At 41.8% G+C, this 16,980-nt stretch overlaps 2 protein-coding genes across 2 annotated transcripts; one reads left to right on the top strand and one right to left on the bottom strand.

Moving 5' to 3' along the window:
- Nucleotides 1-11: 11 nt before the first annotated feature.
- kif25 (kinesin family member 25) lies at nucleotides 12-9,857 on the bottom strand. The gene is made up of 15 exons (XM_036975972.2): nucleotides 9,475-9,857; nucleotides 9,142-9,207; nucleotides 8,595-8,723; nucleotides 7,423-7,564; nucleotides 5,389-5,492; nucleotides 5,166-5,251; nucleotides 4,074-4,113; nucleotides 3,896-3,963; nucleotides 3,697-3,771; nucleotides 3,211-3,354; nucleotides 2,806-2,982; nucleotides 2,474-2,628; nucleotides 2,065-2,322; nucleotides 1,765-1,920; nucleotides 12-1,595 (listed from the first exon to the last, which is right to left on the bottom strand). The coding sequence occupies exons 1-15, from the start codon at nucleotides 9,682-9,684 to the stop codon at nucleotides 1,444-1,446; spliced, it is 1,962 nt and encodes a 653-aa protein (XP_036831867.2). The 5' UTR covers nucleotides 9,685-9,857; the 3' UTR covers nucleotides 12-1,443.
- Nucleotides 9,858-13,610: 3,753 nt separating this feature from the next.
- On the top strand, nucleotides 13,611-16,980 carry ccdc167 (coiled-coil domain containing 167). Its single transcript, XM_021600794.3, has 4 exons — nucleotides 13,611-14,540; nucleotides 14,804-14,898; nucleotides 14,969-15,021; nucleotides 15,162-16,980. Exons 1-4 carry the CDS (start codon nucleotides 14,493-14,495, stop codon nucleotides 15,266-15,268), a joined length of 303 nt encoding a protein of 100 aa, XP_021456469.1. The 5' UTR covers nucleotides 13,611-14,492; the 3' UTR covers nucleotides 15,269-16,980.

Below are 16,980 nucleotides of genomic sequence, written 5' to 3' on the forward strand. Positions count from 1 at the left end.
AAGCCACAAAATACAGAAAAGGACAAAACATGTTTATTCAAAGTTTGAACGTAACAAAAATACATGTAACAAATATTGAGGCTTCCAAACACTAAAACAAGTGCATGGTTTATAAGAAAGGCATTAAAAGCAAGCCCACACAATTATAACACATTTATATAACAAATATATACTGAACAAAAATGTAAATGCAACATGCAACATTTTCAAAAATGTTACTGAGTTACAGTTCATATAAGGAAATCAATCAATTAAAATAAATTCGTTAGGCCCTAATCTATGGATTTCACATGACGGGGCAGGGGCACAGCCATGGGTGGGCTTGGAGGACATAGGAGCCAGGCCCAGCCAATCAGAATGAGTTTTCCCCACAAAAGGGGTTTATTACAAACAGATAAGTCCTCAGTTTCATCAGCTGTTAGGGTGGCTGGTCTCAGAAGATCCCACAGGTGAAGAAGCCAGATGTGGAGGTCCTAGACTGGCATGGTTACACAAGGTCTACGGTTGTGAGGCCGGCTGGACATACTACTAAATTCTCTAAAACGATGTTGGTATAGAAATTAACATTAAATTATCTGGCAACCAATCTGGTGGACATTCCTGCAATCAGCATGTCAATTACACGCTCCCTCAAAACTTGAGACATCTGTGGCATTGTGTTGTGTGACAAAACTGCACATTTTAGAGTGGCAGTTTATTGTCCCCAGCACAAGGTGCACCTGTGTAATGATCATGCTTTTTAATCAGCTTCTTGATATGCCACACCCATCAGGTGGATGGATTATCTTGGCAAATGAGAAATGCTGACTAACCTGGAGGAAAACAAATGTGTGCACATAATTTGAGAGAATTAAGCTTTTTGTGCATATGGAACATTTCTGGGATCTTTTATTTCAGCTCATAAAACATGGGACCAACACTTTACATGTTGCGTTTTATATTTTGTTCAGTATAAGTAAGCCTTAAAGCCTGTGATTTACCATCAGTCTAAGATTTAGCACAAATCAAAAAATTACTAGCCTAAATTATTTGTCAATCTATTTAAAAACAAAGGGAAATACTGCATCTAAGAATCAATTCCACAATATAAAATAGTTGGTCAAGTAAATATTGTATACTATTTGGGTGGACATAAAGAGGGGAGATGGAGTTTGATACCGATAGATGAAAATTATTCAACATTTGTCAAAAAAAAATGTTTTAAACCAACCCAATTTGGTGTTCAAATAGCTAGATAAACATTTGTACATGTATAAGTAAAGCAACAACATAAGTTACTAAATCATATTTACATATATACAACATTTATGCCACAGAGGCCACATGTACCTTCAGCCTTCACTTGATTGAGGGGGACCTCTGTTCTACCTTTGACCATGCCATCACAGCCTGGGACCTCTCTCCCTTCTCTCTTCTATACTCCTTTGATCTGCTCTGCTCCCATTACTTCAGTTTGAGGGCAATATTCTTCCTGCGAGGGGTATCTTTTTGGACCTGACGAGCCCGCGTGCCAAAGCCCAGAGACTGTAGAGACTCAGTCATATACCTCTGGGTGGGAGAGACACAAAGCATCACCAGCAGCTTTGCATCCCCACCTAGTGGAGAAGGAGAAGAGGATAGAGAACAGAGGGGAGAAGGAGAGGAGAATGGTTAGTCATTATCAACTGCAGTCAAGGAAAACAACAAACTGTGTGTGTGTGTGTGTGTGTGTGTGTGTGTGTGTGTGTGTGTGTGTGTATGTGTGTGTGTGTGTGTGTGTGTTACCGATGGCATCCTGCAGTAGGTGTGTGAGCTTGCTGTTTCTGTAGGGCACATGTGGCCGTTGCTCTGCCAGAGCTCCCAGTACGTCAGACAGAGCAGACAGACTGCGGTTTATACACGACGTCTCCCACAGGGCAGCGCCAGTCACCCCTGACATACCTACAGTTACACAAACACACGTCCAAACAGTTACACACACAGCATACACATAGTCATCCCCCCTACACCATCGGAGAGAACACCATTGCTACACAACAATCACAGACCATGGTGGATGAGTTTGGTGTTGTTTTCACGACTCACCCACGCACTCGCTACCTGCAAGGTCTACCAGCTGTAGTTTGGTCCTGAAGGGAGCCTGGGCGGTGCTGGCTCTGGGGGAGGGGCAAGAGGAGTGAATGGGGGAGTGGCTGGGGGAGTGGTAGGGCGAGGAGGAGGAGCTAGCGGAACGCTCGTCCCCCGATTGGCGGGCCATTGGGTTGGCACGGCGACAGCGGGGGCTCCACCACTCCTTCTGGGCCTTGCGCTGCATGTCTTTCTTGACACTTTGCAACCTACGAGCTGGACAGCACAGCACCACAGACACAGTCAATAAAGGAATATAACAGCAAGATATCATGACAAGAAATCAATAAATTATAGCACTAAGACATTGTGTAAAGCTTGTCATTTTTCATTTGTCAGTAATCAGATGTTTGTGTGTGTGTCTCACCCAGGGCCAGTGCATTGGGGCTCTTGGAGGAGACAGTGAGGGTGACTATGAGATGAGAGCGTGAGGAGTCTCTGTGGACCAGTGTAGGGCAGCGAGCCCTCAACCTCAGAACAGAACTGATCAGCTGCATCACATCTGCTGAGCTTCTCACCAACCTGGGAGGAGAACACAGTCAGCAATACAGTACTTCAACTCACATAAATCTCACACACACAGAAATGGTCACTATTCTATTACCAATCCAATAGATATGTCTCTACACTCACTCAATTAATCCCTCACATACACACCACGCACGCACGCACGCACACACACAGTAAAGGACTACTCACACGTAGGAGAGTAATGGCACCTCGCTGGTCCCTGTGCTGGTAGTGATGACATCTCTCTTGGCGCCCATGGCAACCCCATCCTCGTCTTTAGCCAGCAGATCCAACACCTCGTTGTTGTACACCTCCACCACAGACACCTCCACCGTGTGACTCTCAGCAGGTTTCTCCGATATCATCCTGTCAGATGGCACACACACATACAAAAATAAACAAGATAAAACAAGTATAAACATGCATCCATGTACAAGTATAGCTCCTTCTCTCATCACCCTAACCCTAGTATGAACACCAAACTTTGAATTCTCCCTCCCTCCCTCCCTCCCTCCCTCCCTCCCTCCCTCCCTCCCTCCCTCCCTCCCTCCCTCCCTCCCTCCCTCCCTCCCTCCCTCCCTCCCTCCCTCCCACCTGAAGAGTTCAGTGGCTGCTTTGGGAATAACGCCTTGCCGGGCCTCCCCCTGTGGTCCTGATGGGTCCTCAGCCTGGGCGCCGATCATGGTGTGTGTCTTCCCACTGCCTGTCTGTCCGTACGCCATGATGCACACGTTATACCTGACCGAACAATAGGAGAATCAGTCTGTGAAATACAGACTTGCTGTTTCTATTAACTTAGCTGTTTGTTATTCAGACGTCGTCTCACTGGATTTAATTCCTCATTCTGCTTCGTCTATTTAATAACGTTTCACATGGTCTGCTTTGCCTCTGGTCCTGATCCAATGGAGCACTCAATCACAACACTAATTCTCTGAGGCAATCATCTCTACTGTAAATAGGAGGTACACAGTGTTGGCTTTTTTTTATATTTTTGAAGTTCTGAGATGCTGTGAGGAAGGCAATAGAATTACATTAGCGATCAGTGTTTCCCCTTAGCAGCACAAGGTCACATTAACTCACCCGTCCAGCAGAGATGTGAGGAGAGGCTTCACTTCCTCAAACACGACATCCTGGGAGTCCTCAGGACCATGCACCCTGGAAACACATGCTTGATAAGCTTCATACATCTGAAGCTGTGACACATACTACAATACAACTGCTGACAGAATGTAAATATAGAATAGCAACAATAATCAAAGTTATTATCATGTTATATTACCTCTCAAACTCAAACATCTTGTTCAGCCCCAGGTTCCCCATTCTAGTACAATTCACAACAACTGTATCCTGGAAAACAGGCAAAACAACAGTGAGGCAGGCAGGTGATTTCAGAATGACTCATTCAACCCAATCACAGACCTAACAATAAATAAGACCTTAAAACTGTATGTACTCACATCATTGACTGCCTGAACCACCTCTTCTGTTGTAGCAGGCCTGAACAGAAAACAATCATGACTATTATAAAACTGTACTGTTCTAAATTGTTGTTACTAAGAGGATGTTAAATGCACTAATTAAAGTGATACTTCAGGATTTTGGCAATGAAGCCCTTTATCTCCCTCCACCACCCCCCCTCTTCGGAGGACAGATATCTTGATTTTTTTACAGACTTTTTGCTACACATACATACACGTTACATATATGTTAGATAAATGGTACTTTTAAATAAAGCAGTCACATAACAATAATACATTATCAAACAAACTCTTTAAACCCGTCAGTCCATCCCACCTATCACCATAGACCTCTGCTCTTTAATCCCACCCCTCAGCCACTCTCAGTCCATCCCACCTATCACCATAGACCTCCTCAGCTCTTTAATCCCACCCCTCAGCCACTCTCAGCCCATCCCACCTATCATCATAGACCTCAACTCTTTAAACCCAACCCTCAGCCACTCTCAGCCCATCCCACCTATCACCATAGACCACCCTGTTTTGGTTACCATGTGCCATATATTTTTCAATTTTGCTGTGATGTTTTACAACATTTTATAACCTTTTTAATCATATATTATCCACAGATTGTGAGCTAAAGATGAAAGCCTTTTCTACGAGTATTATTATATTATTTATTGACTGACTACGGCTTTCCAAATTCCCCAACACTGCTATTTGTAAGGTTAATTTTAAGTGCATGTTATGACTTTTTAACCATTCCTGAACCTGTGACCAGAAACCGGCCCTTTGTCTACTTCCCCAGAGGCAGATGAACTAGTGGATACCATTTTTATGTCTCTGTGTCCAGTATGAAGGTAGTATGCTAGTACAAACCCATAGACTTCCAGTCATTGCAATAGTGCTAATTAGCATTGGCTCGAGAAACTACATCTAACTTCCTTCATACAGGACACAGAGACATACAAATGGTATCCACAAGTTCATCTGACTTCAGGGAAGTAGATAAAGGGCCTCATTCCCAAAATCCCAAAGTATCCCTTTAAAATGTACAGTACTGCTCAAAAATATATTATCTGACAAACTTACCCTATTGCTAATGTTGATCCCTGGCCATCGTCAAAGGGAAGGACTGGACGCACTCTGCAGTGGACCCTGATGTTCCCCCGCAGCTCCTGAAGAGCAACAATGAGAGAGAAAGAGAGAGAGTGAGAGAAAGAGAGAGAGACAGAGATGGAAGCAAAGACAGAGACAGAGACAAAAAAAGAATCGCAGTCACTGTAGACTATTAAAATGTAGTCAAGATCCTCACCACCAAGGTGTTGTGAAGTATCTTCCTCCTCTCCCTCTCAGTCCTGCTCCGCTCCTTCTCCTCCAGTAGAGAGCGCTCTAGAGCCTCCATCTGAGCCTGCAAACCTTAGGACAGATACACAGAGAACAGGATAATAATAACAGCACCATCACATATAATAACCAAATTATGAGGGCTTTTTTGTTGTTGCTTCAATGGTGTTACACAAACCGTGACAGTAACATCATGCATGTGCCAGGCTAAGCCACTAAATGCAATGTCATGCCATGAGAAACACAAATAATTGTGCCTAGTCCAGGTAATACCTTTAGACCCAAGTCCTTAATCTCAGTGGAAACATGGATACACCCACTCATACACTCACACGCGCTGTAATGAAGCAATCAAAGCCATATAAGAACTCCTGGAATCCTCTGGACGACATGACATACAACCTGACATCAAACAAGCGAATGGTGAACTCTAGTCTCAAGAGTCAGACCTCCTCACTATTCATTACTATTACATGTAACTAACCTCCTCTTAGAGAATGCAAACTACAACTACAACAAGCAGGGTAATAGCTAAGGAAAGAGATCCTCTCCTGCTGCTGATGGTTATTGTATTTGACCTGTCCTGTTCATGAGCTAAGACTTAAGCCTGAGGGGTTATGTGTGTGCTCATTGTGCCGGACTTACAGGGACAGTTGATGGATTAATCTAAGTCATTGTTTTGATAGGAGGCTGGGTTGCTCAACCATCTGACATCCTTCCTGAATGAAGGGTAGCTCGAGATGCAACTGCAGGGTCCACTTTATTTTTTAAACAGTGTATTCGCAAAATAAAAATATTAATCCATGATCTATAAATGACATGAATAATGCTTCATAAATTGCAATAAATCATACTGGTTCATAAATACAATATTTGTGCCTACATTGACATTTTCTCCAAAAGCTGACTGATTTGGGATCAGCGCTACTGCCTTACATATACATGAACTATTTCAAGCCAAACAACAAAACTGACCCTGGACCTGTGGGAAACGAAGCCAATAGGGTCAGGTATATATAGGCTAGGGGCTTTTCCCACAGGCCCAACAGACAGCCAGGTTTAACCAAGTGACGTGGGATAAGTTCCTCGAGCTTGTCACCATGGCGACCAGGTGACGCAGAGGACAGGTCACACAACCTTTCCAAACCTCGCTGACAGAGTCATATTGGAGGGCTGGGTGAAGGAGGGGTTAGAGGGGGAGAGAGGATTATCCCCAAGGCAAACAACCTCTTAACATACGGCCTAGGGGCACGGTAAATAAGATACTTGAGAATGGGAGAAAGACAGAGAGAGAGGGAGACATAGAGAGACTATGTACAGACTCAGTGAGCATAGCCTTGCTATTAAGAAGGGCCGCCGTGGGCAGACCTGGCTCTCAAGAGAAGACAGGCTATGTGCACACTGCTGCACTTCCTAACCTCCTGCCCAATGTATGACCATATTAGAGACACATATTTACACAGATCCACAAATAATTTGAAAACAAACCCGATTTTGATAAACTCCCATATCTACTGGGTGAAATACCACCGTGTGCCATCACAGTAGCAAGATTTGTGACCTGTTGCCACAAGAAAAGGTCAACCAGTGAAGAACAAGCACCATTGTAAATACAACCCATATTTATGCTTATTTACTTTCCCTTTTGTACTTCAACCATTTGTACATCGTTACAACACTGTATATATACATAATATGACATTTGTAATGTCTTTATTCTTTTGAAACTTCTGTGAGTGTAATGTTTACCGTTCATTTTTATTGTTTATTTCACTTATGTATATTATCTACCTCACTTGCTTTGGCAATGTTAACATATGTTTCCCATGCCAATAAAGGCCCTTGAATTTAATTGAATTGAGAGAGAGAGAGAGAAACAGAGAGGCAAGAGAAAGGGAGTGACAGAGAGAAACAGACAGAGAGAAGCAGAAGTACAAGGGGATAAGTGTGACACACATTGATTGAGTGAAATCATAAATCCGACCACAGGTAGTCTACTCACTGTGCACATCATTGCCATGGTGGCCCTGGAGGGCGAAGCTGGCTTGGCCGACTTGTTCCAGCAGCAGCCTGCTCTGGTTCTCCAACTCAGTGGCGAAGTTCACATACACCGCAAACACCTCTCTCAGGTCCTGCTTCAAAATCTAGAATAACACACAAATAATACCATGAATGTGTGGTCATGTGTGTTCAGGTCATCAATGACTCTAGTACAGTATTTCAACCTATACACACTACCGTTCAAAAGTTTGGGGTCACTTAGAAACGTCCTTGTTTTTGAAAGAAAAGCACATTTTTTGTCCGTTAAAATAACATAAAATGTATCATAAATACAGTGTAGATATTGTTAATGTTGTAAATGACTATTGAAGCTGGAAACGTCTGCGCAAACTGGTTCTGACCAGAATAGAAAGAGGACAAGTTCATTAGAGTGTCTAGTTTGAGAAACAGACACCTCACACGTCCTTAACTGGCAGCTTCATTAAATAGTCCCAGCAAAACATCAGTCTCAACATCAACAGTAAAGAGGCGACTCTTGGATGCTGGCCTTCTAGGCAGAGTTGCAAAGAAAAAGCCATATCTCAGACTGGCTAATAAAAAGAAAAGATGAAGATGGGCAGAAGAACACAGACACTGGACAGAGGAAGATTGGAAAAACGTGTTATGGACAGACAAATCTAAGTTTGAGGTGTTTGGATCACAAAGAAGAACATTCGTGAGACACAGAGAAAATGAAAAGATGCTGGAGGAGTGCTTGACGCCATCTGTCAAGCATGGTGGAGGCAATGTGATGGTCTGGGGGTGCTTTGGTGGTGGTAAAGTGGGAAATTTGTGTACAGGGTAACAGGGATCTTGAAGAAGGAAGGCTATCACTCAATTTTGCCATGCACCCTGTGGACAGCGCTTAATTGGAGCCAATTTCCTCCTACAACAGGACAATGACCCAAAGCACAGCTCCAAACTATGCAAGAACTATTTAGGGAAGAAGCAGTCAGCTGGTATTCTGTCTATAATGGAGTGGACAGCACAGTCACCAGATCTCTACCCTATTGAGCTGTTGTGGAAGCAGCTTGACCGTATGGTATACGAAACCCCAATGGACACCATGTTGGCCTTCCTCTGAACTAAACAAAACAAAACAATACAGCTGTGTAACTCTGGGGTTGTGTGAACCTGAACTTCAGACAGGAGTTTGGCCAGGGCAGACTGGGTGCTTTGCTGCACAACTCTCTGGTGTTGCCAACGCTTCTGGGCTTCTGCTTCTGCCTCTTCTGCATGATCCCGACGAAGTTTCCCCAGACACTGGAGAGGGAGAACAGGGCAAGGGGGAACCACCATTACCAAGACATACAGTGACAAGTCACCATTTTGACATCCAAAACCCACTTTTTGGTCCAGGAAGGACGTGGTAGACTTTTTTAAAAATGTACCAGCAACTCAGTGTTCATTTTATGCCTCCATACTGTGCCCAATTGGAGCTATCCATGAAGTGAACATTGACAGGGAACGTGTTAAACAAGCAAAAATAACATGTTTACATTTTGCTTTTAACTCATTCTAATTCAATTATGCAGACAGTAAGCGTATCCATCTGTGGCACCCAATGATGTGCTTAAATTGTGTACCAGGGCCTTTGCTTGGCTACCTACACAGCGCGCAATGACTGGGGTGTTAAAAATCCACAGTACATTAAAATGTATTATCCAATGACTCAACTCACATCGGCGAGCCTCAGGTGAAGAATGGCATTTTCAGTCTCCAACTCCAGAATGCGTTCTTCTTTGCTCTAGAAACGTTCGGGACAGATTAGCCAGCGCTGCTAGTTTGACGTTGTAAAGTCAGTGATGTTTATCTGATTCCATTTAAATTCCTTTACCAAAGATACATAAAATAAAATAGGGCTTGTAATTAATAGAATAGTTATTATAGCTTACTAACTAAACGATAAACAATTAGTCTCACAAAGTAACAACTAAACCTACCTAAACGACAGTCGTTTTAGCTTCACCTGTCATACCTTTTGAATTTACAATAAATTTAAAAATATACATACCCGCAGTTTGTGCTCCAGAAGGTGCACTTGGTGCGCAAAAATCTGGTCTCGGTTAATAAAGAGTGGCATTTTAATAAACGAGAGAAAACAATAAAAAAAAGTACAGTAAAGAATATTATGCGACTGGGTTGTCAGCCTGCGTTTTTGCAGGTCAGATAATGCGATTACGCACGGACAACACTTTCCAAGAAGCTCTCCCTCCGTGCGCATTTAGATGTCGTCCACTTGTCCTGAGACGTGCGTTCGGAATGGTGCCATGGGCTTTTGACAGGCTGGAGAGAAAAATCAGCAACAGTATTTGAATGTGAACATTTGGTGGGTAGTATATATCCCTTGGTTTTGATCATTTTGCTCTCGCATGTCAAAGTCTGAATTTGTGGATTAATGATAATCCTAAATCCTAAATCCTGCTGGCACAATTGAGCCTTGTATCCTGCATCTCAAGGACTGCGGTCAATTGAGCCTACATTCTCAAAACGAAGTCAAGCCACCGCACTTCAGTTTCCGCCAGAATTTGGTGCCCAAATGCACAACACTTTTTTTGGTAGGGAAACTGAGTTGGACGAGACGATAGCTACAAAGTAGTTATATTACAGTGAACATTGATGACCCCTATGTAAAAAATAATACAATCACTAAAAATAGCTGGTAGACTTTATTTTTATGTGTGCCAGTAGTAGTTAGTTAATCCAGCGTGATGACTATTGCATACCATAAAATGCCCATATTATGCCATCATAAAGATGTTTTGTGACATGTGCCACTAGTAGATACATACTTGTTTTGTCCTATTATAGTGAAATTTGAGGAATTCTAATTAAATTTTAATGGAGTAAAAATGGATGGTAAACACTTTGTGTGCTACAAGTAGATCAATAATCCATTATTATTAACATTGCAAAGCATAATCTGGTGACTCTGCTGGCCACTCCATTATAGACAGAATACCAGCTGTCTGATTCTTCCCTAAATAGTTATTGTATAGTTTGGAACTGTGCTTAGGTCATTGTCCTGTTCTAGGAGGAAATTGGCTCCAATTAAGCGCCGTCCTCAAGGTACGGCATGTGTAACCGATGTGAAATGGCCAGCTAGTTAGCGGTGGTGCGCGCTAATAGCGTTTCAATCGATGACGTCACTCGCTCTGAGACCTTGATATAGTTGTTCTCCTTGCTCTGCAGGAGCTGCAGCTTTTGTGGAGCGATGGGTAACGATGCTTCGTGGGTGTCAGTTGTCTATGTGTGCAGAGGGTCCCTGGTTCAAGCCCGGGTAGGGGCGAGGGGATGGACTAAAGTTAAACTGTTACACACACACGTTGCAAAATGGAGTGATAGCCGTCCTTCTTCAAGATCCCTTTTACCCCGTACAAATCTCCCACTTTACCACCCCCAGACCATCATGTCACATCCACCATGCTTGACAGATGGCGACAAGCACTCCTCCAGCATGTTTTCATTTTTTCTGCGTCTCACGAATGTTCTTCTTTGTGATCCGAACACCTCAGATTAATCTGTCCATAATACTTTCTTCCAATCTTCCTCTGTCCAGTGTCTGTGTTATTTTGCCCATCTTAATCTTTTCTTTTGATTGGCCAGTCTGAGATATCGCTTTTTCTTCGCAACTCTGCCTAGAACGCCAGCATCCCGGAGTCGCCTCTTCACTGTTGACATTGAGACTGGTGTTTTGCGAGTACTATTTAATGAAGCTGCCATTTGAGGACTTGTGAGGCATCTGTTTCTCAAACTAGACACTCTAATGTAATTGTCCACTTGCTAGTTTTGCACCGGGGCCTCCCACTCCTCTATCTATTCTGGTCAGAGCCAGTTTGCGCTGTTCTATGAAGAGAGTAGTACACAGCGTTGTATGGGATCTTCAGTTTCTTGGGGATTTCTCTCATGGAATAGCCTTCATTTCTCAGAACAAGAATAGACTGACGAGTTTCAGGAGAAAGTTCTTTGTTTCTGGCCATTTTGAGCCTGTAATTGAACCCACAAATGCTGATGCTCCAGCTCTCAACTAGTCAAAAGGCCAGTTTTATTGCTTCTTTAATCAACACAATTTTCAGCTGTGCTAACATAATTGCAAAAGGGTTTTCTAATGATCAATTAGCCTTTTAAAATGATCAACTTGGATTAGTTAACACAACGTGCCACTGGAACACAGGAGTGACGGTTATTGATAATGGGCCTCTGTACGCCTGTGTAGATATTCCATAACAAAATCAGCTGTTTCCAGCTACAATAGTCATTTACAACATTAACAATGTCTGCACTGTATTTCTGATCATTTGGATGTTATTTTAATGGACAAAAAAATGGCTTTTCTTTCAAAAACAAGGACATTTCTAAGTGACCCCAAACTTTTGAACGGTAGTGTAAATATAATCTAATTCAAAAGGCACTTGCACATCTGAGCTATCTTTTGTTGCAGGTGCATGGTAACATTTGAATAAGATTTTAAAAAAAAGAAGAAACCAACACACTGCTCTTGCTAGTATCACTGCTTTTAATAAGCTTTACGTATCGGCCTCAAGGCCTTCGTCAGAGTTTTTTTTAAATTAGCACCCTTACAGTGAAGGCTCCTCAGAGGCGGAAGGGGAGGACCATCCTCCTCAGTGAATTTCATAAACATTTAAATTGTAAAACATTGAAGAAGTTATCCTTTCTAGATAAAAGTATACTAAATATATTCACATCACCAAATAATTTATTAAAACACACTGTTTTGCAATGAAGGTCTAGAGTAGCCTCAAAACAGCAACCTGTAAGGTAGCACCTTGGTGTAGCCGGAAGACAGCTAGCCTCCATCCTCCTCTTGGTACATTGACTTCAATACAAAACCTAGGAGGCTCTTGGTTCTCACCCCCTTCTATAGACTTACACAGTAATTATGACAACTTTCAGAGGATGTCCTCCAACCTATCAGAGCTCTTGCAGCATGAACTGACATGTTGTCTACCCAATCAAAGGATCAGAGAATGAATCTAGTACTGAAAGCATAAGCTACCACTAGCTAGCACTGCAGTGCATAACATGACGTGAGTATTTGACTCAAAGAGAGAGAAAGACAATAGTTTAATAGTTTGAACAAACTAATTTATTCAAAAATGAAGGCGAAGCAAGAGAGAGAGAGTGTCATTTTTCTTCACTTTCAGTTTCACTTACTAAGCTGGCTAGTAGCTTAGCTATGTTGACTAGGACATTACTTTAGCGAATATGGGGACAATGATGTAGGCTGTGTGTAGCGGTTATGACATGGTTTGGAAAGTTTTTTTTGCTTGGCAGCTTCATAAAACATTGTACCCAATGATTTATGAAAACTTGCTTGATGGGTCATGTCCTCATTGTTGTTTTACAGACATGTTTAATACGTTTTATGTACACACTTCATTAGAATATTTATGAAATGCACATTGTTATATTCGGCAACACTAACATGCTGACCAGACCAGACACGTCGAGTGCTTCGCAAAATACATTTAGAAATTAATGCGATGCCAGGGGCTAAAATAGAAGTCCTTTCTATTTCTGACGCAGATCGTGCTACAAGTCCTGCCTCTCCCATCTCCTTATTGGTTTATAGAAGCAGGTACCCACGTGCGTATAACCAATGAGGAGATTGAAAGACGAACTGTTTTGCTGGTAGTCGTGGTAATACTATGAACATTTAGATGGATCACCATATAAGTTCAACGATGAAAAGGCCTGGAAGGAGGAGAGATGACTAGAAACGTTCCGGTTGGCCGTTTTATGTGTGGATTAATTTGTTGGAGTAGAGAACCTTGAGCATTTCAGGTAAAATAACAACTCAATGTTTATATCCCAGGACAAATTAGCTAGCAACAGCAAGCTACCTACCTAAATAGGACAAATTAGCTAGCAAGTGCAAGCTAACTAGCTAAATTGCCATACATGTTTAATGCTTTTCGACCTGTCCCCAAATTAATGTCATTGGTTCAGAGTTTGTTTTGATATTTTAACCTGCGTTTGGTGTAGGGGGCAAAATAAATGTATGCACGTGCGCAGCCGGTTTGGGTTCCGTGTTACTTATTTTCTCTCGACTCCAACCTCATTCGATGCATTGAACGGATGTGGGTGGAGCTATGTCTACATAACCGTGCAAATAAAAAAAAAACTCACAAAAGCTCTGACGAAGGCCGAAACGTAAAGCTTGTTAAAGAGCAGTGATACTAGCAAGAGCAGTGTGCGGGTTTCTTTTTTTTTCTTCTAAAAAATATATATATAATCTAATGAAATAGAATGAAAAACATATCAAGCTCACTCAGATCTTGCTGTGTGTGTACTGTGATTGTATGTCATGACCGTAAATAGGTATTGCTTTCACAATTTAACGTTTGCTAAAACAGCACATCCGATTGGCTGCCTCTGCAGTCTCACTCTACCCGTGATATCAGTGATTTTTGATAAAGCAAGACAATTAAATAAACTATTTGGTATCGTGGAAGATTGTATACGTGTGCTTCAAACTGTTTGCAGCTATCGTCTCTATCTACAAGCAACTCGCTACACTCGCATGAACATCTGCTAACCATGTGAACGTGACATACACATATATCTGTGCTGAGAATGCGTCCCTACTAAAAAATAATAAAAAAACTAAAAAAAAATTAAAAAGAATGCGTCCCTACTCGTTACCGTAAAGTGTGGTGTATTCGCGCATCCCAATTCAGGCAACTAACACGCGAATGGCTGACTGCGTTTTACGAGTGTCGGCTCAATTGACGGCAATATCACAAGAGGCATCACTGGCAACAATATTATTTGATATTTTATACGCACGGCAGCTCTAGAATCTAGATTAAACGTGCAATAGTAGCTTACATTAAATAATGGTTTGTATCGCATGTGCACAACATTCACCTTCGTGCACTATCGCCTCCACACAGCTAGGGGTGGCATTTTCCGAGATTAGATCCTCACACAGACTCGCAGTAACCCCAAGAATAATAATTATTGTACCCTCAGCAGGTCGTTTACTTTGGTGTGTTTTTTTCTCACAAAATGACCAAATCTAAGGACAAGCGAGAGAAAGTCAGCGTTGCTAGCGAGGTAAGACACAAACTGTAACTTGAAGGTTTCTTACGTGACGTTGAATAATGTTTCGTTGCTCTGGAATTTGCAAGTTTAGCTTAGCTACGTTAACTAACAAGCTTCATTCAAACGTTGGATACCATGCGTGAGCTCACCTTAGCCAGAGAGGAAGAGGCGAAGTATATTGCTACCCTGTTAGGGAGCCACGTTTGCGACAATTCACAGGTGTCACCCAATGTTATTGCCAGAGATATTTAATAGTTTATATGTCCCCTACACAGATTGATCGTGTTGAGGAGCGACGGTTGCGATGTCACGATAGTATCGAGAGGGCCGAGTTCAGACGGCGGCGCGAGGAGCTCTCGGATCAAGACAGGTGATGATTATGATGACAACGATGATAATGGTGATGAATGCACAATTCCTAATCTCCCTCTATTCGACAGACAATCGCTGGAGGATGAAATGACGATAATGAACGATAGGATGCAAAAGTATGGTAAGGAAAACGTTTGTTTCATGGAAAATGTTATACGCAATTCATATAGTAGAAATGTAGTATAAGTGTTATTGTGAAACTGGATCCCGAATGATGTGTGTGGTACATTGTGGACTTACGGCTTGTTCCCTCTCATTTAGATAAAGAGCTGGAGGTGTTGAGAGGAGAGAACAGGAGGAATATGATGCTCTCTGTTGCTCTATTGGCCGTCAGTGCTCTCTTCTACTATGCCTTTATCCACTACTGATTAAGAATTAGCTCATTTTAGCACAGTTGACTGTGTTATGTTACATCTTCATCAGGACCAAATACTGCTTTGGCAGCTAAAAGCCTTAATGCAGCCATTTGTGTGAATTATATGGTAACATTCTGGGGTGTCTTTTTTTTCACTTAATCTTCTATTTGCACCTGCATGCGAGTGTTTACATTTTTTTCATGGGACAAATAGTAAAGACATGTCATTAACCAGTCATTTTTTTTGTATTACCTTTTTAATTTGGCATGAACACAAGTCATCTTATTGTCAAACAAATCAGTTTAAAAAGTAGGCTACCTCCACTCCAAAATAATTCCTGCATCCAAACAGTGCACTGTACACTCGTGTCATTTGATGAATGGAAAGCGAAATCTGTTACAAAACACCAAAAAGTATAATGACATTTGGCAGTTGTCATTGGGTCTACACTCTTGTAGCCTGAATTGATGTGTCTTGCTGACAACATGACCTTTTCTGTAGAAAGAGAAGTCGGGACACTTGAAACGGGGCTGAAATATGTAACAGTCCCGCATGACAAGTGCAGCCACATGGGGGGATAAAAAAACACAGAATACAGTGGTGGGGGTGTTCGTTTCATGTGGGATAAGCTTTTATTTTCATATTTACCACTATACACATTTCATTTTAAACAAATAGGATAATGGGTAAATTAGCATTTATTTATTAAAGACCCCCCAAAGTTATGACTTGTTTAATTTAGGGGGGCTCATATCTCTTTCAGGGTTTATCCCCACTTGTAATTTACACTCTGCTCACAGGTACCTCTGCTCTGTCAAGCTTTGGTACTCAAATTGCCTAATTTGTTGAGCCACTACAAATTGGATGTTCGTTGCGAAGTCATCCACATCATCAACTAACTCCTGGGCTGAGTTTTGCTTTCCCCTTCATACAGACTGTGGTATACTTTTACTACACTTCAATGGTTACTGATGCTCTTATGAAAGCAAAATCATGCACAATGCTTATGTAAATCATGAACTCTTCATCAAGTGTGACATAGTATACAATTCTTCCTTTGACTTCATTGCAATGTGTGCTCTGTGGTGCTATGATGAGGGTATGAAGACACTGTACTTCTCAATGGGTTTACATAGTGCACCTTGGGATTGTGTTCTCAGACTGTTGCCAAAATGATGCTTTAGTTCTCATTGTGGTCAATAACCACTATGCCTGTCTGTTAGTTAAATCACCCGAGACTGAGACTTGACTGGGCTTTATCTCTTGACATAATTTTGCAAGGGTCTGTATTTACAAAGCATCTCAAGTATGAGCACTCCTACTCAGATGCTTTGTCAATATGGGCACAGGGCTACATATACTGTATACCATTAGAATAAGGAAGGGGTGTATATGTGTTTTTGTCCACATCTTAATTAATTCCAAGCCTTTGTTGCCAAAATGAATCTCCCCATAGCCTTTTTTTGTTCAGGCATTGCATTTTTAGCAGTGCCTGTGCATCTAAATGATTTACATTGAGAATGTTTGATTACTCATGCATGCATTAAGGCCTTCCTACATGCAGACAGCTTCACATCATTTTGATCCCTCACCCAAGGCAACAAGTTTATATATATTTACTGTAAATTAATTCAGATAATTACATGCTTGGCATGTATGAACATTGTTCTTTTGTAATTATGTCTGAACATCCAAAAAACAAAATAAATGCATCTCTAAATCTG

This window comes from Oncorhynchus mykiss, chromosome 4 (assembly GCF_057628025.1).
Source record: "Oncorhynchus mykiss isolate SJ-2025 chromosome 4, ASM5762802v1, whole genome shotgun sequence".
NCBI classification, from domain to species: Eukaryota; Metazoa; Chordata; class Actinopteri; order Salmoniformes; family Salmonidae; genus Oncorhynchus; species Oncorhynchus mykiss.

What these genes read in the sequence shown, in the direction of transcription:
- kif25 (XM_036975972.2), bottom strand. Translation starts at nt 9,684, where the DNA reads ATGCGCACGGAGGGAGAGCTTCTTGGAAAGTGTTGTCCGTGCGTAATC. An exon ending in TTCACCTGAGGCTCGCCGAT is followed by an intron (nt 8,724 to 9,141) that starts GTGAGTTGAGTC and finishes CTCCCTCTCCAG; the next exon opens with TGTCTGGGGAAACTTCGTCG. An exon ending in AAGATGTTTGAGTTTGAGAG is followed by an intron (nt 3,772 to 3,895) that starts GTAATATAACAT and finishes ATGTGTTTCCAG; the next exon opens with GGTGCATGGTCCTGAGGACT.
- ccdc167 (XM_021600794.3), top strand. Translation starts at nt 14,493, where the DNA reads ATGACCAAATCTAAGGACAAGCGAGAGAAAGTCAGCGTTGCTAGCGAG. An exon ending in AAGTCAGCGTTGCTAGCGAG is followed by an intron (nt 14,541 to 14,803) that starts GTAAGACACAAA and finishes TCCCCTACACAG; the next exon opens with ATTGATCGTGTTGAGGAGCG. An exon ending in GAGCTCTCGGATCAAGACAG is followed by an intron (nt 14,899 to 14,968) that starts GTGATGATTATG and finishes TCTATTCGACAG; the next exon opens with ACAATCGCTGGAGGATGAAA.